The following is a 19,808-nucleotide window of genomic DNA, read 5'->3' on the forward strand; positions in this document are numbered from 1 at the left end:
GCACCTGACACATGGCAAAGCAGTGGGGGCTGAGGCTCAGTCTTCCAGACAGGAGTCCCAGTCTCCCTGGGCTCCAGTGCTGACCCCACCTCCTCTGGGTTCTCCTTTGGCTTGTTACCGAACAGGTCTCAACTTCTCGTCTCACACAGATACAGGATGGCTCTTTCACTTTAGTGAATCTGAGAAGGAATACGGTATGCTCCCATTCCCAATTTCGACTAACCAGAGCATCTCACACACTAGTCATTCCTCAGAATACACTTTGAGAAACACTGTATAAGATTCTTTTCAGATATGGGTAGAACTGTGAGAGAAACTACATAGTCTGCTAAATCCAGCTATAGTTTTGAGGGAATAAATCTACCAAATTCCTGACTGTATAAATTCAAAGAACGGTATAATTTTCCGTAAGAAATACACCATGGGGTATATAAACTAAAGATGGGAGGGAAATGCCACTCTGGCTGAAGGTAGCAGAGGTATATTGATAAATATGGAATATTTTTTGCTGGACCTAAAAACAGAGAAAGGATTTTGAGATTTTTACAGGTGGCAAATTTGACAGTTTCTATAGGTAAGTTCAGGGGTATCTGAGGCAAAGGGAGTGTCATGAATGGAGGTAGGTGAAAGTTTTCAGGAATTTTCTGTCACATTATTTGAAAGCAGGTCAAGGTAGTCAATACAGTTATGGGCAAATTTAGGTGGCTTTGATTACCAGGCTAAATTTATTCATTAGACAATAGGTAGTGACTCAATCATGGCTGGGTGTAAGAAGATGTAACAGGCAGTATTTCATAGAATGGCTAAGAGTGCGGACAGGGAGGGGTAGAAACCAAAGAGAGAGAAGGCAGGAAGCTGATCCATTATACAGGATAGAGATGACAAAGCCCTAAGCCAAAGTGTAGAAAATGGAAAGAGAGTAAAGGAAATGGCAGATGCTGTGAAAGCAAAACCCATAAATAGGGCTTGGAGAACATCCGAGTCTGTATGAATAGGAAAGGGAGATGGTCAGGGAAAAGATAACATAAAAAGTCTAAGTTACGATGACCAATAAAATGATGAACAGCCCAGGGAGGAGGATATCAATTGATACAAATATCTTTACTAGTGATAAAGAGATGTGCTTTATTACCTTGGAATTCTCCGGCTGTGGCCACCACCTCTCCTAATCATCTCTTTCAGTGTAAGAGTCTCATATTCCATGTATGCAGTCACAGTCCAAGACTTCTGAATGGCATTGATAGCTTTCACAAAGTTGTGGTTATATTTGTAGAGCCTATTAGAATACCTGCCAGCAAAAGTAAGACAGCTTCAGATACACTCTTTACTGATGTAAATAGATCCCGTTAAAATAGGCACTCTTATACTGTGGGCCTGAGTGGAAAGTGGTATAATCTTTCAGGAAGGCAACTGGATATGTCAATCTCTATATCTCTATCAATAGCCTAGAATTGGAATGTGTCCTATGAAAATAAAAGTTCAAGTGAACTAAGATGTATGTATAAGGATGTTCAGTGAAACATTTTTATACCAGTGATAGATTATAAACATAAATATTCTAAGGTAAAGGATGGATTAAATAAACAATGGTACTTCATTTGCTATATAGTTTGTTCAGTAAAAATATCTGGAAGATTATTTAGTGATATGGAAGACTTCACACTATATTAAACAAAAGAGCAGAATATCAAAGAAGTTTATATAGAATTAATCAATTTTTGTGAAAGTGAACATTTATATTTATACCCTAAGTACATACAACCATGGTTATCTCTGAGTGGTGACGTAGGATCATCACCTTTCCCCCACCCTCTACAATTTCTACAATGTACCTTTTAAACTTTGTAATAATAAAAAATAAAGGCGGGGGGGGAGGACAGCAAAACTGTATACAATATATATATAGCATGGCAAGCATTATAACCACATGATGGAAAAAAAAATGGTTCCATGTGGTTTATATCCTTGTTACTCAAATTTGGTTCTTGAGCCAGTATCAGCAGAAGCACCTGGAAGCTTGCTAGAAATGCAGACTCTGAGTATCCAACCCAGGCCACCTGAATCAGAATCTACATTTTTAACAAGATCCCCAGATGATTCACAGCAACATTAAAATCTGAAAGGCACTGGTTTACCTGATGCCAAATGCTTGGATATAGATGTAAACAAGTCTAACACACAAAGAGCATGTTTACAAAGCAAGAGAACTGAGGGAGTTGATTATTCATTTAACTTAAACATGGATCTCATGTATGTGCCAGGTGCTAGGAATGAACAGAATTCACCATGTTATTTCTACTAAAAAAGATTCTGGCCCCGGAGCAGCTAAGCCCGTGAGCCACAACTACTGAGCCTGTGCTCTAGAGCCCATGAGCCACAACTACTGAAGCCCGTGCGCCTAGAGCCCATGCTCCGCAGCAAGAGAAGCCCCCGCAATGAGAAGCCCACGCACCGCAACGAAGAGTAGCCCCCGCTCACCACAACTAGAGAAAGCCCACGCACAGTAACAAAGACCCAATGCAGCCGTACATACATACATACATAAACACATACATACATAACATTCTGTAACTTAAGTGTGACTCACTACCCAAGACTTTCATTAACATTCAATTATGCAAAGCAAGATATACGTAACCTGAGTAACATGTTAGGCATATTTTGAACTTTTCTTTCTCTTTTAATTTAGATGTTCGCAGAGAGAGTATTTTGATATAGTCAAAAATCCTGGGAGCACTGAAAATAATAAGAAAAATGTGCAACCACATTGATAATGTGTTAATGTTTTTATCAAAATCCTTTCCCATTTGTTGCAAAATGTGAAACCAGAGAGGTACCTTTATTAAATAGATTATAAAACTGCCTGTATTCTATTTCTGACAACACTAACACACAACAAAAGCCAGTTACAGTTGTTGTTTCTTAAGACACAGGAATATATTTTAAGTTGTAAATGTCTATCTTGAAATCAGATCATTAAGAGCTGAAAGAGACCTTGATGGTAATTTAGTCCTAAATGCTTACTTTACAAGTGAGGCAACATAGATTCTGAGCACTCCGGTTAGTAGCTTCTTCACTAAATGAGGCAATGTTTGAAATGTCAGAAAAGTACAAAGTAGTAGGGTGAAAAGTGAACAGCTTCATAGGAAAGGTGTTGCTCAAGGATCACTCCAAACAAAGCAATTTAAAAGCTAAGTTCAAAATGGAGGTGATGAATTAGTCTAAATCTTGGGGAGTACTTCCCCAGACAAGTGCGATTTGTCCTCTTTGAACTCATGTCCCCCCACCTTCTCTGCTGCAGAGTCATTCACTGCCAGTGTGGTCTGGCTCTGGATGATTTGTTCATGTACACTTTCAGTGGATTTCACAACCAAACAAAACAGAAAATTTGCTACTGCTAATATTTATCTTTTCCTTCCAAACTAATAAAAGTCTGAAATCTCTTGTGTGGTTCATAGTTACTTAAACTGGACCTAACTCAACAAAAACTTTAACTGAAAGTTATACACTGAATTGTGTCCTCCTCAAATTCATGTGTTCAAGTTCCAACCTCCAGTACATCAGAATGTGACTGTATTCAGAGACAGGGCCTTTAAAGAGGACATTAAGGTTAAGTGAGGCCATATGGGTGGGCCCTGATCCAATATGACTGGTGTACTTTTAAGAAATGGAGATTAGGACACAGACAGGATGACCATGTAGAACAACAGTGATCAGCCATCTGCAAGCCAGGGACAGAGGCCTCAGAAGAAACTAAACCTGCTGACACCTTATCTTGGACTTATAGCCTCCAGAATTGTGGGAAAATAAGTTTCTGTTGCTTAAACCATTCGGTCGGTGGTACTCTGTTATGGCAACCCCAGGAAACTAATACGCTACATAAATACTAAGAACTTTAATTGCAGTTATTTATTTCCTTGTTTAAAACTTATGTTCAATTAGCATCACCTATATTTGTTGCAACATAAACATACGTATCTACAAGTATTATGCAACATATTATTACATGGCAATAATAAAATGACTTTTCTGTATAAGTCACTGCAATTCTGTGGTCCTTTATATAACTATTCTTTAAAGCTATCATTGGTCCATTACTTTTGAAGTACTTTGAAAAACTACTTTCTTCTCTATCACTCAATGTATTTTTCCAGGAAAGTTGTACATAACATGGCTTATGTTTCTAAGTCAAATAAATTTTATATAATCAAATTAAATTTTCCAAGAATTAAGACAGACATACATATTATAAAAAACTATATGTAACTTTCATTTATGACAACTCACTTTTCCTGGAGATTCTCAAGGTGTGCTGTGTTCACGTTCACATTCTCAAAGGTATTTCCCTCCTTCTTTCCTGTGAAACAAGCCCAGTTCCTGCCCAGCACGTCATGCACCCAGCCAGTCATGGTTTCATGGCAGTAACTAGTTACCTTGCCGCCCTCTTCTTTATACTGCAATCAAATAAGAAAAGGAAAAGCCAAGTGAATCTGTGTTCCTCTCTCAGGTCTGTTTCCTTGTCTCCCATTCACAGTAAAGATGCCCCTTTTTCGTTTCATCTTAGGGACCAGCCACTGCCAACCAAAACAAAAACTGAGAGGTTTCAGTTTGTGACCTATTCTAGAAAAGGAAGAGAAATAAACTTTTCTATGATTAGCATCACTGATTACCAAGCAAAATGTACACAACAAACACTTCTGGGGAACGAAAGGCAGGGAAAGAAACTAACATTTTTAGAGCATCTGCCCCATTCCAGGCATTTTACAAAAGTTACCTCATTAAGCCTATGAGGAGACAGGCACCAATAATCCCATTTTACCAGTGAGTAAGTGTAGGTTCAGCTCAGAGAGGGTAAGCAGCCCCTACCTAAGGTAACAGAGCTGTGAAGTGGCAGAAACAAAATTCTGCTCAGTTTGTCAGACTACTTTTCCACTCAGAGAAGATATATTCCAGAAAAATACAAGAACATATGGTGAAAATGTTCCAAAATATTAAAATTTTTTCTTCTGTTAACCTCCCAATTTATTAGCATATTCTAATAATGAGGGAGTTAAAGTAACCTGATTATTAAATATTCTCTCCACTTTATTTCACTAATATGGCCCGTTGTCTTATGTCGATGTTAACGCTGAAAAATAACTGCAGTTGACCCTTGGACAACGCAGGGGCACTGACTCTCCGCAGTCAAAACTCCACATATTACTTTATAGTCAGCCATTCCTATCCTGGGCCCTGCTTCCAAGGAATCAACCAGCCTCGGCTCATGTAGTACTGAAGTACGTATTTATGGGAAAAAAAATCTGCATATAAGTGGACCCACGTAGTTCAAACCCATGTTGTTCAAGGGTCAACTGTATATAGTGATAGATCTAGGATCTGAACTCAGATGCTTTGGCTCCAGAGCCTAAAAACTCTTGTGTTATCACATCTCCTCATGGAGGAAAGGATATATAATCCAGAATGAGAGCAGAGAGCATGGGAGGAAGAAAGGAAAATAATGCACGCTAAATTTCTTTATGAAGGGACTTGGATACAGACAATTTCAGGCACTGACTTAATTTCATGGAACAGAAGCACAAAAGCAGTTCAAAGGCAACACAAACAAATCAGCACGGCAAGCAGCTGTGTTTCAATGCTTTTCTTTACAAAAGTACACCGTTGGTTTTGGCCCTCAGGATGTAGTTTGTGGACTGAATCTAATATAATGGATGCTACTTTACCTATGCTGAGGGGGTGGCAAACTTCTTTTTAAGGGCCAAACAGTAAATGCAGGTTATCAGTCCTCTGTCATCATCACTCAACTCTACCACTGCAGTGTGAAAGGTACACAGGAAATGCATAAGTGAATGAACTACATTGTGTTCCAATAAAACTTCATTTACAAAAACAGACTTATAGTTTGCAAACCCCAAGTTTAAAGGAATGTGTAGGCTAAACTACTCTTAAAGGTAAAACTACCTTACTGCATCTGACTCTGAATTCAAATCATATTGAGGCATAGAGTTAAAAATGTATGGCCTTAGAATTCAAAAGAGCTAGGTCTGAATCCTGGGATTCTTGCCACACAAGATAAGTTACTTTGGGCTATTCATATGTACATTTTGCTTCTTCCTTGGTGGTTCCTAACACTGTGAAGCCAGTCTCCCTACCTCTGGCCAAGAATATCTCCACTAGCATGAGTTTGGCTCACCACTCCTCATTTCCCTGTTAAAGCCCCACCGGGATACAGGAACACTGAAATAAAGGCCTAGGACACGACCAGGCTGCAACACTGGAGGGTATGTTGCGTGAAAAGGTTAATAAAGTTTATATTTATTATGCTGAACTATCTGTAACTACTATTTTTATAATCAAAAACTGTTCGATATTGGCAACCTCGTATGATGCAGACAGGCCAGTCGGGGGTAGGCCACTGCTCACCCCCACCAGTGCTGTTATTAGAAAGCAGTCTGACAAGGCTTTAAGAGTTTTTCAGAGCTACCTTGCAGAAATTGTCAAATACACATAAATGAAAAAACAAGGCTAAACACAGGAAGATGTTCATTACAGTAGAAGAGGCTAGGGAAGGCTGCTTGCTTTTATAAATAGTGTTATTGGAACACAGCCAGACCCACTTGTTTATAGTATTGAATATCTTATCTCTGGCTGCTTTGGTGCTACAGCAGCAGGACTGGGGAGCTCCCACAGAGACCATAAGGTTCACAAAGCCTAAAACATTTACTATCTGACCCTGTTAAGAAAAAGTTTGCTGACCTCTCTGTATAGAACAATTAAAAAAAAAGAAAACCTGGGAATTCCCTGGTGGTCCAGTGGTTAGGACTCCACGCTCTCACAGCTAAGGGCCCAGGTTCGATCCCTGCTTGGAGAACTAAAATCCCACAAGCTGTGCGGTGCAGCCAAAAAGAAAGAAAGAAAGAAAGAAAGAAAAATAACCTATGATGTATTAAGAGGAAAAAACTACAAGATAGTACTTAAGTGGAGTGCAAATAAGTAAAATTTTTATGAAATACTATTTTTAAAAAATGAAAGGTGAAAATGATCTTTGGGTGGGATTTTCTTGGTTATTTACAAAACGAAGATAGTTATATACATTTCGTGAAATTCATCACTTTAAAAAGGTGATGAATTTCCTAAAGATAAGAAACATAGCCTACAAAGCAGTAGAAGAGGACACCTACGAAGGATGGTTCAGATGTTGCTAGAGACTAACTCTGACCTGTCTAGGATTATGATTACACTTCCTGAAAAAAAACATGATTTGTATAACCTATTTTGTATTTTGCTAAGTTCTTTCACTTATTTATCAAATGCTTATTGGTCACATAATATTTCCCAGGCATCATGTTAGGTGCTAGGCACACATGCACATATGTATTGATGCAGCCCCAGACCTTAAGACGCTGGGTATTCAACGAAATAAACAGACATGTAAATAACGTGGTTATTTATTTGAACGCAGATCATGTGGTCCAGCAAGTTAACCATGCTTGAAAAAGCCTGGGAAATTTCCCCACCTAAGCAGAAAATTTAGATCACAGATGAAATGACTTTCTCAATGTACCAAAAGAGTCAGGGGCATTCAAGTTAGAAGAAATGGGCCCCATGTTTCTCATCAGTGTGCTTTTTGTTCACCTGGTTGGCACAACTTATAAGCATGATGGCTAACACCAAATGAACTTCCCCTGTGAGGAAAAGGCTGATTTGTTATTTTGATTGGAGGGGGGAAAATATCACTGAAGCATGACCGATTGTGCTGAAGATCCTTACCGTTCATATTTGTTCAACAACTCTATACCCTTCACCATCAATGTTACAGAACTACAGGACCTTAACATTTACCTATCACATCATACTTTATAAACATTTTACAGATTACTCAGAAATCTTAGAGGTTCAAGAGAACATAAAGATAATACAGTCTCGGGGGACAAAAAAAGAGACCTAAAAGAGATGGTTGAACTAGAATTTATAACCAAGCATTCTTCCCAAATACCATGCAACATTTCTTCATACACTTTGTCTTCTCACAAAGTGCTAGAGAAATAAACATACAGGTCAATTGCCAAAAACACGGAGAGGAGATACCTAGAAACCATGCAGGAAATGCTTAAGCAATTTGCAAAGGGTTTTCATCTATTATCATGTGAGCCTCACAATGATCTTTTGGGATAATAGGCATTATGTTTTTCATGGGAAAAAAAAAAGTGACTTTGCAAAGTTAGAGAAGAGAGAATTAAAATATGAGTTTAAAGGTTACAAGAATCATTGCTTTATTCATTATTTCCTTTAAAAAACAAAGCTGGAAATTAATTGGCTCTCATGAGTCAGATCCAAACTGTTGCCCAAGACCCTTTTTAGGGGTCACTTAAATTCTCCAGTAGCCCTAATGGTGATTTCCCACTATTCAGGTGTCTATGTTGTCCTGGCTAGTCCAGTCTTTTTACCCTTTCTGTCAAGGGTTTTTGATACAGGGCAGAGGTAAAGGACTTGGTCTGCAGGCTCGACTACCTGGACTGGATCCAGCTCTGCCACTTACTGGCTGTGTGATCCTGAACAAGTTACTTACCCTCTCTGTACTTTCAATGTCCTCATCTATAAAATCAGGATGATGATAACAGACTCAACCTCATAGGTTGCATTTTATATATACTAACCCATTTAATTTTCCTAACAGCCTGTGAGGGTTGTTCTTTCCACGTAACCACTGTGAGAAGAGGATTTTTTTGTTTATTCATTAACTAGGACACTGGCACTAGAAAGCAATTAGTTATTGAATGAGTGAATAAAAAAATGAATAACAGAAAGAACAACAAATGCCAAGTCCTATTTAAACAATAACACAAGAAACTTAGAAAAATTTATAATTAAAAGAAGAGTGACACTTTTATAATTAAAAGAAATTTATTATTAAAAGAAGTGGGTCACAGAGACCCAACTTCTGACTTTGCCTATTACTTCAGAAATGTCAGTTTTCCTCCCCAAACCTCAGCTTCCCTACTTGTAAATTTAAGTTGACCTGAAAGTTCCAAAATATCCCTTCAAGTTTCCTAACTACACAGTCCTTACATCTGTGGATTTCTTATTTATTATTCACAAAGCCAGGTAAATAATTTAGACATACTCCTTACTTACATAGAATATTTATACATTCTAAGTAACCCTAAATAATCCTAAAACACTACAACTGTTTTTACTTAGCAAATTACCAAGAGATGCTATCCATTTATGTACCACTTCTTATACATTAAATTGATGGAATTATTTTCCATTTAAAATTTTTATTTTATTTTATTCTGTAGTTTTCCCAGTCTAAAATAATTTGGTCTTCTTTTAGAACCTGAAATTACCTTATGAAAGGTAGGACAGGACTGTGATGCCACTGTGCAGGACAGCTACAACTTAGTAGAAAAGAGATATTTAACCCCCCAAGAAGCCAAGTACTCAGTACCTTAATTTGAGAGGACCACACACTGTGCCCCCGTTATTTTCTTGATTTGAATGTTCTCAATGTTTGTCATTTTTCCTGCTATTGTAAAATACATCTTTTGTGATTTCTGACATTATTACTAATTAAGAAGTTGAAGTTTTGGCCACACTATCCAGCTTGAAATGTAGCTTAATTTTTTTTCTAAGGGTTTTCATTTATTTTATTTATATAAACATCAGTCTCTGAATACTGCCTTGCACAGATGGCATAGTTTAAGTTTCTATTCATTTATGCCAATTTCTATTGCAACAAATAGATAATTGCATAAAATTTGAAGGAATTCCAAACCCTAGCACTTGGGTTTAGAAAACTACTAGGATTCAGTAACTCTCCATTTGCTTCTTCAAGATTAACGTTGGGTTGCCAAACATTCTTGAAACCACCTGTCTTCAATTTCCCATTCACTTTATCAATTCTCCAATTCCATCCAATTACCTACTAATGTTAACCAACTGAAAAAGAAAAGGTTGGGATATTTTAGAACTTAAGTTATTTATCCCAGATCTCTTTCTCAACTGCTTTTTGACACTAAGGGGGGGGGGGAAATGACTTATACCTTTTGTTCCACTGTTTTCCTGATTACAATTAGCAAATATTTGAATACTTCCTTTATGTAATGCACTAGCTATGAGAAAAATGTACTTTAATGAAAAAGGACTCTGCCCTTTAAATCCCTGTTCTGCCACTTATTTATGTAACCTTGAGCAAGTCGCAACTAAGGAGCCTCAGTTTCTTCAGCTGATAATGGGAATGATCTCTACTTCACTGGATTCCTATTGAGAATAAGGATGACACTGAAGTATGAAGAGTTTAAAAAGTTATAAAACACTGAACAAGTAACAATATAAACACTACCAACTGTTACCACATGGGATACAAAGCCATTTAAGACTTTACTCATGCTGTCAAAGAACTGATACTCTAGCCCAAACTGTCAACTGAGCAGTTGATACGGGTTTTATCCTGTCAACCAGTAATTTTCCAAAATGAGAAGACAATCCATTAAAATATCAGAAAGAAAAATCTTATAATTTCGATTTCTATTTGTAGCATAGAAATAAAATTGAAAACCAACCTCCACTATTATTTAATATACAAAGCAACACTGATAACCCCACTCAGTTCCAATGTCAGATGTTCACCTGTTATGTGCAGTATGCTGCCTAAAGATGGTTAGGACACAGCAGATTCCCTTTTACATGTGCGTGCTTAAACTCACTTATGTACATCTGATGTAATTAAGCTAACTCGCACAAAATGAACATGTGGCTTAAAATAATACTTGCAAAGAAACCAGGATTTGCAAACACTAATGATGTAAATATAAGAAAACAACAAAGCTTACATTTGCCCTATTCCTGGTATGAGTTTTTGAAAACATGTTTTGAAATGGTTCCAGCGTTGCGGTATTCACTTTTTAATCTGTTTTATCAATAAAGCAAATGTCTCCGTTTTAAAATTTGCCCATTAAATTATCATCATTTAACACCAAACATCATTTAAATACCAAACAGTAATTCTTCTAAACTCTACCAGTGACACTTTCATACTTTTAACAAAATGTGTCAAAATTAAAATTCTTTACTTGAAACATTTTAACTAGAAAATTGTTTCCAAATGTTGAAAATTGGCAGTAATAAAAATTACGGGTAACAGAAATCCTTACATTGCTTTTGGCAACAAAATCATGATAATGAAACATAGTTTTACATTGTTTCCAAAGAATATCATAATGAGATATATTTTGGCAGGACATGTTTTTGTGACAATAAATAAATCAAATATTTAATCATTTAATATTATTTCATGTTTGATAGCAAACATGTTAGTATAGTAGTGCATGTATATAATTTTTTAAATGTATGTATACATACTATGGAATACCTATTAAAAATTTGGACATCTAGGTCTAATCCATCAATATCATTCACCATTTCAGAAAGGAACACCTTGCATGAAGTTAAATGGTTTGATGATACACCACACATATAGAGAGATTACATTCCAGCAATACTGAAGAACAAAGAGTGTTTATTCAATTTTTTGCCATTTGTTTACTGTACATGTCTACGTAAGTGCAGATTAACTGCTTCCATCTGCTGTCAGGTCTGGAGTGTGAATGAAGCCATTAGATGGCAACAAAGGAGAAGAAGGCATCTTTTGCTAAATTGATATTTTTCCAACTCAACCAAGAGTGTCACATCTTACCTCAGAAACAAACTTCCCTGGCAGTTTCAAGGATTAGCTTCCGTTTTCTGCCCACTAACCAGACTTAACCATTTATTTAAAAAGTTGAATTTTAATGAATTGTGAGACTGCCAGGAAATTGCTGCGGTGGTTGCAACCAAATAACCTCCAGCATTTTACTGAAGGAACTGGCAATCAGATTTACATATGAAAATGGCGGACCATAAATTTATTTCCAGGGCTGAAAAGATGTTCCATTTAAATCAAAACATATGTTCCAGAAGTAGTTAAGAAAACAGCAATTTGACACCCAGCAAGGTAGACAAAGTCCCTTGGCTCATTCCTCACTTATTTAAGCTCATAATCTCTTAAACTGTAAGGTTGTTAGAAATTTTAGAGTTCATCGACTCTAACCTTTAGCTGGTGCTTCTTAAGGAGGGGGTGGGGGCACAGCCCACAGCAACCTAGGCTAGTTTGAGTCCTTGGTTAACCAGGCTTTGGGGAACCACTGCAGTCACAGATAAAGCTCACTATTTCCCCATGACAGCTAATTTACTTTTTAGTAATTCTGAAAGTTAGAACTTTACTATTTTTAACTCTGAGGTTTATCTTAGCCTCTACAGACTCACACAAAAAATTAAAATATAATATATAAGCAGAATAAAATGTTAAAGTCTCATCTGTTTTCTACAAAGTCATTCAAAAACTATGGCCTGAGGGTCTACCATAGCCTCGAAGGACACAAAGTAAAAATACTTTCAGAAACACAACAATAAAACAACAGAACACAATGGTATATTATTCAATTTTCTTTCTCTTACAAATATTTATTGAAGCCCTATTATTTATCACATATTGAACTATACATAAGGAATAAAATGGTCATTAATACAACGTTGATCATTGCCCTCAAGGAGTTTAAAGGCCAGAGGAAAGGACAAACAGGCAATTACAACAGAGAATGCTAAACAGTAATCTATTATGGGGCCTACTAACACAAATACCTGCAATTTTGTACCCAAGTTTTCTCTTTCATAATCAAACCAAACATTTAGATGCAAAGATACTCAAAGAAACGGGAAAAAAAACACTTTAGTAGGGGTGATTTTAGATGCCTTGCTAAATATATTCTTATACACATTGGTTGCTTTGTCAGTATTTACATCTGGACAATCAGTTTGAAAATACACAACTCTTACAGAACGCTGTAAGTATGTAACCTAATATTTTTTTTAGAACAGAGGACCAAAAATATAAACATAGCACCGTTCCTGATTTGGGCTTCTAGAACCCTATAGAATTAATTCTTTGTAAGCTGGTATTACTTTTGAAGTCTTTGAAAAGACAAGAGAAATGTGGATAATTTTCCAAACTAAAGTTCCAAGATAAAGTTCTACATGCATTAGGTGCTGAAGATACACAGATCTTCAGTCTGGAAGAAGATGACACGCTATCAAGTCATTCCTTTTACAGCAGAGTTAGTACTACCAGGGCAGAGATACCTGCAAAGTACGATTGGAACCAAAATAAGAGCATTCCTCCCAGTAAGGGAGAAAGCTGGGGAATTTCACAGAGGTGGCATCAAGAACCTGAGTGACAAAGAATCATCAGGATAGGGCTTCCCTGGTGGCGCAGTGGTTGAGAGTCCGCCTGCCGATACAGGGGACGCGGGCTCGTGCCCCGGGCCGGGAAGATCCCACATGTCGCTCACCGGCTGGGCCCACGAGCCATGGCCGTTGAGCCTGCGCATCCGGAGCCTGTGCTCCGCAACAGGAGAGGCCACAACAGTGAGAGGCCCGCGTACCGCAAAAAAAAAAGAATCATCAGGAGAGAAGAAAGTATCCAGGTGGCAGTCGGATGTACTCTTATTTAGTTTTTATAAGATATAACCTTCCCAGAACAGCAGACCAGTGCCTCTCAAATGATATAAATAATTATCTGAACCAATAAAGTAATGACAACCTACTATCTAGAGAAAGACTCTTCCACTCAAGAAGCAATTCAAGGGATGCAGAAAAGTCCTCCCAGACAATAAGAATTAGGTGTAGCCCCACATTTTTGGTTTGCCAAGGCTGATGTTTAATCAGCTCTAAACAAATGAGGAGGAGACTAGTCCATTGTTTATTAACAGGAAAGACCTAAAAGACAGCAATCAGTTTGAACAATAGTGTAATTAAGAAAAGAAAACTTGGGCTTCCCTGGTGGCGCAGTGGTTGAGAGTCCTCCTGCCGATGCAGGGGACACGGGTTCGTGCCCGGGTCCGGGAGGATCCCACATGCCGCGGAGCGGCTGGGCCCGTGAGCTATGACCTCTGAGCCTGCGTGTCCGGAGCCTGTGCTCCGCAACGGGAGAGGCCACAACAGTGACAGGCCCGCGTACCGCAAAAAAAAAAAGAAAAGTAAACTTAGCAAGGGTACTTAACTTGAAGGTTACAAAACTCTCCTTCAATTTGGAGAACCATAAAGAGAAGGAAAAAGTAAATTTTTGTCTTGAATAAGGGACCTGGGCTTAGGAAAGAAAGTCAGTAGCCTCATTTGGTAAGGAAATCTAAGGTTCAAGCCAATTCTTCTCCTAAAATTTCAACAAGAGCCAATACAGTGCACTGAACTAACATTTGTGATGCTTACAGACTATGATTCACCAGAAAACCTGCCCAAAATGTGACTTCAAGTACCAATACTTGTTTGTGAAACAAACTTGACAAACAGCCCATATCATTCTACAGTTAGAAGCTGTGTGAGTTTAAGCACTGTATGAGACTAATTTTCCCTATCTGAAAATTGAAGCTAGTAATATCTACTTCGTGGGATTTTTGTAACATAAAGCATGTCAAGTTCTTAGCACAAGGCTGGCACCTAATTTTAAAAAACACCAAAAAAAATGTATTAATCATACCATCTTTCTGGGCAGGGGTACTGCAGATCTATGATCTATAAAAAGAGACCCTTCAGCCGTTTGGTTTATCTCAGAAAGCCTCCTCCCCCAAACATGTCCCCCTGGGACCATCTTCCCACCCATGATGTATCTGTACATCTCAAGATATTCTGAAGCCTAATTTTATTCTTATAATAGGTGTCGGGGCTCCTCAAGGTAATTAGAGAAAGAGAAGGCACTTGGGAAGTTCATTTAACTGTGAGTAAAATTTGCACTGTTAACAAAATAAAACAAATAAGTAAAGTCCTAAAAGCAGTCTGAAAAAATCATTTCAACAGAAGAGTTTTCAAAAGAGAAAATAAGAAAGAAATGTATGTTGCATATTGTTCCTTTTATTCAAAGGCTGAAGGGCGAAGCCACCTAAGACTTCCAGGTTTTTTTTCTTTTTCCTGCTTGGTCTTTGGTTGTTCACATTCCAGAATGGCAGTTGCTGCTTTCCAAGGAAGTGTTCAGGAGGGCAGCTGCCTTGGAGGTAGGTTACCAGGACTCCTTTGTATGTTACATGCACATAAAGACTCCAGAAGGGACTGTAGCTGCTAGAGGCCTCTGCTAGCTGTTAGAGGTAGGTAGGTCCACTGCCGCATGCTGCTCTGCCTCTTGCCTCTTAGCCCCAAAGTCTGTTTTTGGCTGTGGTTTTAAAAAAGCCCCTCAACAGATGCTCTATTTAATAACTAAAAGACAATAAAAACTAGAGTTACAAGCCAACAAGGATCATACTGTCTCTTAAAAATTTAAACATATTAATTTCTTTAAGTGAAAAAAAAAATACTAGTATTTAGTATTTCAGATGCAGGTGTTTTTTCATGCTATTTAAGACATTCACAAAAAGCCGCCATTCTCAACAGCTGAATGCTTAAGCAATACATATCGTGCATGCAGCCAACATGCTCAAGAAGCACATGCAGATGCATTTTAAATTAAATGCTACCAAATAAGCCTAATATAGTTTCGAAATGTAGTTAAGAAAGAGGCTAATCTAGCAACCGAGACATAACAACATATACACCTTACAAATTCTAAATGTAGGCTTAATGCTACTTGGATCAATGTTTCTAGGTACAAGGCTATTTATCCCATTTACAGATCAAATACTAGGGTCAATCTTTTCTGCTGGTAGAAGCATCTCCCTAATAAGGAGAAAGAATGAAAGTTTTAAGACAGAATTTTGTAAACTGCATTCTGAGAATACCTTAAATTTTTGTGAGGAAATAATGGTAAACTTATTTTAGAAAACCTTCCTATTATATCTCCCTTCTCAGCTATCACCATACAGTATATTAAAAATTGTGAGAAGTTCTGAAAGAAAACTATTTAAGGCAGTCTACACTTACTCAATTACCAGAAATAAATTCAGAAGAAAGAGCTTATTGGTTTCAGCTCTAATTTTCACTTTGATGTGTTATTAGTGGCTGCCTAGAACAACCTTGAAAGCTTAACAAGATGAAGTGATACAACTTATGAGTAATCCCTTCCTGGCACATATGTGGGCCACCGCTGGCCCATTAAACAGTTTGAAAAACGCTGACACAGGATAAGGCTCTGGTGCTTTCAACACTTGCCCCAGTTCCCTTTTTCATATCTCACTTCCTTACTTAAGAGCTAAGTAAAAGAGGAAGGGAAAGGGGAAAATCTGTTATATGAAATGTAAGGGAGGGTAAGCCCCTATTAACTTTTTCTCTCTAACCACCCATTTTTCCATCAAAATTTTAGACATCTCAATTTATGGATCCAGAGAGAGCAATGATTAAAACATCTATTCTGAAAGTGTGAGGAGAATGTACAGAGTGAAAAAGATCCTCTTCTCCCTAGTCAACAGTCTGTTCTGAGAAGGAACCAGTTTAAAAAATGATAGGTGATGTCTCAAAGGGATGACTAACAGGTACGTCAATTTCTCTGGAAGAGCCACCTTCTCTACTGGAAGACAACTAAAATGCCATGGTTCACATGGGTCCCTCTTGAGTCTTTTTAGAAAAGAATGAGCAACCTCAGGCAGCATAGCTACTTCAAGGATGTGAACTGAATTTGAACCAACCTTTCCTTAACTGGGTCTTTATCTTTTTGGTTTCATGTCCACTTACGTTATAAGCATCATGCTTGAGAAAGCTAATCTGATGTGTGCAAACAGAACATACTAACATGAAAATAAACAGTGCAGGCAAATAAGAAGTAGCAAATAAGCAGGCTCAAGCAAGAAATCTATAAGAAAACCATAATCTCTCTGTTCTCCATCTTCCTCTCCCTGATGAGTAAATAAACATTAATTTTTATAAGCCACCAAGGAGGAGGGAAGCTTGCTTTTAGTAAGAAAGTTAAAAATATTTCAATGGAGCTCACCCAGTTTGTTCCTCAGGTGTGGCATATCATATATCCCCACAGTTCCCAGTTGCATGAAAAACTGACTGATAAAATCAGTGACATCCTATGAAGGGTTTACAATGGAAAACTGAGTCATTACGTTGAGATTAAGCAACATCATGAAAGAAAACAAATACCCAGACATGTGTTAAGTGCTTAACTTCTGATTCTTTTCCTCAATTTAAACACTTTTAAAAGTAAACATCAAGTTATTTTTTTTAAAAAAGACAAACTCATCTTGGTGTGTTGAATCTGTATTAAAACAGGTAAATCTACCCCAATAACAAATATTCTGAAAGTTTGTTATATCTTAAAAATGAACCCAGAAGGCACAACAGAAAAACTGCGTGAGACTCCCAAATCCTTTACTGTAGGAACACATGATTCACATTTCTAACTGTTGTGACAAGCTTGAAATCTGTAAGTCACTAGCACACAAAATGGGTAAATAAATCCTCTGGTATGGATTTCCCAACATACTGTTCTTGTTTTGAGTACCAACCTGCTTTAGAAATACTCACGGTAGTGTTTTTAGCTTATAGTTCTACAAAGACTGGTAGGTCCCAAACAAAAACTCAATTAGAAATCAGTGAAGTCTGCTTAACTATCCCCAAATTCAGTTTTCAGCCTAATGAGTCTAGTTTCCCTTCTATGCATCTTCTTCAGCCCTTGAGTAGCTTAATGTTCAAAATAAAATCTGAGTTCATTCGCTACTGCCCCCTTTTACAGCCTCAGAGAAAGTAAAGTGAGAAACAGTAAAAGGTTAGAAAGCTTATGCAACTTGAGGGTATTCTTTGAAGCTGAGTTTGTTTCATACCACTTCCTTCCTTGGCAATTTGGTAGAGGACGGTGTAGAGGAGCTTTATACATGCTCATGGTAAAAAATGAACAAATTCCACAGAAGTGTAAAGAGGAAAAAAACAATTGCTTACCCACCCATCACAAAGTCAGCCGTAATCAAACATCCTTTACATTGTTTTGTTACATTGCGTGTTTCTATATAAGAGGTTGGTTGTTTTTCATCTGCAGTACTTTTAAAGGGTGCAAATTTATTGGAGTGTGCCAATTATAATCAAATGGCAATGCTATTAAAATTTGATAGTCTTAGAAACTGGCTTGTGCAGATGGTCTTTTATTTTGGCCAGCGCATTATTTTAAAGGAAAACTGAATCTGAATGTCTCTAGGAAAGTTTCCATTTTGCCATAGGTTGAATAACTCCTTATTGTTTTACAAAAGTTGTTTTAAATGCTTAGGTATTTGCCTGGGTGAGCCCTAAATTCATGTGAGTTTGTAACGCCGCCAAAGTTTTCTGATAACTGAATCTATGCTGGAAGTTGAGTAGAAAAAAAGTGTCTTTCAAAAATATACACCTAGTGCTTCCTGCCTAACTCAAACTATGTATAAATTTCCAGTGTCAAGATTTCCTTCCAAGCTTTTATCTAGCTTGAAGTCCTATGTAAAAAAAAAAAAAAAAAAAAAAAATCATCCCCACTCCACTCCCAATTTCTTAAGCAGTTAAAACCAAGGGAAAAAAGGTCGAAGAACCTCAATTCATGAAAAATTCTGCTTATTTTCCAGGGGAGGCCTGAATAAGTAGAACTTAATAAAAGCAAGTTCCTAGCAATAAAAGTGGTGTCACAACTGCTCCAAAGTTGGCATGCAGGGAGAATGATGCGGAAGCTGTCTGTTCTGTTGAGCTGCAGGCTGATCTGGGGGAACAGAGGAACAGAAGGCGGAGCAGGAACCTAATAGAATACCTTGCATGTAACACCCGCTCAGCAAACTAGCAGGAACAACTCTAAGAAACAACCTCATGAAAGCATATCTGAAGAGGGCAAAAGGAAACAAGTGGTAGGGTCTGCTATGAGTTAAGGAAGACTCCTGGAAATCCAACTGATTTGTAGAATAACAGTGGAGGGTCTAAATGGCAAAAATTTGTCAGATATTTCTGCAATAGCAGTAGGTTGAGTGGATTATGGTGTAGTTTACATAAGGCACCTAAACTTGAATAGTAAACACTGCTTATATCTTGATAATTGTTCTTTTTTAAAAATAAATTATTTTTCATTTAAAAGATACTTCTAAAATCTGTAGGAAAAAAAATCTCACATGCTTTATTCATTAAATAGGTGAGCTTTCTTGAGTTACACACCCAGCATGGATTCCCCAGCACCACTGTAGGAAATACCCCGAGGCTTACGGTAAAATCCAGCAAGCCTTTTATGTTAACAAGTATCATTCCAAAAGTGTTTGACTGCCCTATTATGTAAAGTAAACTCCACTTTATCATTTTTCTTAAATTTGTTAAATTCTGCTACTCCCCATTACTTTTTCAGTTGGATTTGCTAAAAGAACATGGCATTTTATCACTCTGCAAAATATGTTTATCTGGAACTACTTGATTGTGTTAAGAGAAAGTTTAAAATCAAGTATCTTGTGTACGTTCTGCTCTGCTTATTGAAATTATGATCCTTATCACATGATCTAACTACTGACCAGAGTGGCTAATTTTTTAGGAGGAAAAGAAAACATGGTCCTGATAATGGTTCTGGTCAAATGAACACTTTAAAAAATACACTGAAATCAGTAGCAGAAGAACACTCTTCTACTTTTATTCCTAATAAGAGAATGCTGTCCAGAAGCATATGATCAGGTAGGGTTCTACCCTACAACCAGTGTATACACTGACTCTTCCCACATATGGTTGAGAACACTTACAACTTCATTTGGCTTTAAAAAGCCTTTATTGATCTGCAACTAATGTTCTGAGGCTACAGAAAAATACCAAATTTGCTTATACTGTGACTTAAAGAGAAACAGAGTTGACCCTTGAACAAAGGAACA

At 37.4% G+C, this 19,808-nt stretch overlaps 1 protein-coding gene across 3 annotated transcripts in view; it reads right to left on the bottom strand.

Moving 5' to 3' along the window:
- CTSC (cathepsin C) overlaps window positions 1-19,808 on the bottom strand; it is a 40,619-nt gene that overhangs the window by 15,741 nt on the left and 5,070 nt on the right. The window contains exons 3-4 of one of the 3 annotated variants that reach the window (XM_049713454.1): window positions 4,288-4,454; window positions 1,133-1,288 (exon numbers count right to left, since the gene is read on the bottom strand). In XM_049713454.1, coding sequence (XP_049569411.1) covers window positions 1,133-1,288; window positions 4,288-4,454 — 323 coding nt within the window. Of the gene's footprint in view, window positions 1-1,132; window positions 1,289-4,287; window positions 4,455-12,480; window positions 15,280-16,942; window positions 17,028-19,808 lie in introns of those variants that run through there. The other 2 variants (XM_049713456.1, XM_004271877.4) reach the window with 2 other exon arrangements.

The sequence above is a fragment of the Orcinus orca genome, chromosome 8 (genome assembly GCF_937001465.1).
Source record: "Orcinus orca chromosome 8, mOrcOrc1.1, whole genome shotgun sequence".
NCBI classification, from domain to species: Eukaryota; Metazoa; Chordata; class Mammalia; order Artiodactyla; family Delphinidae; genus Orcinus; species Orcinus orca.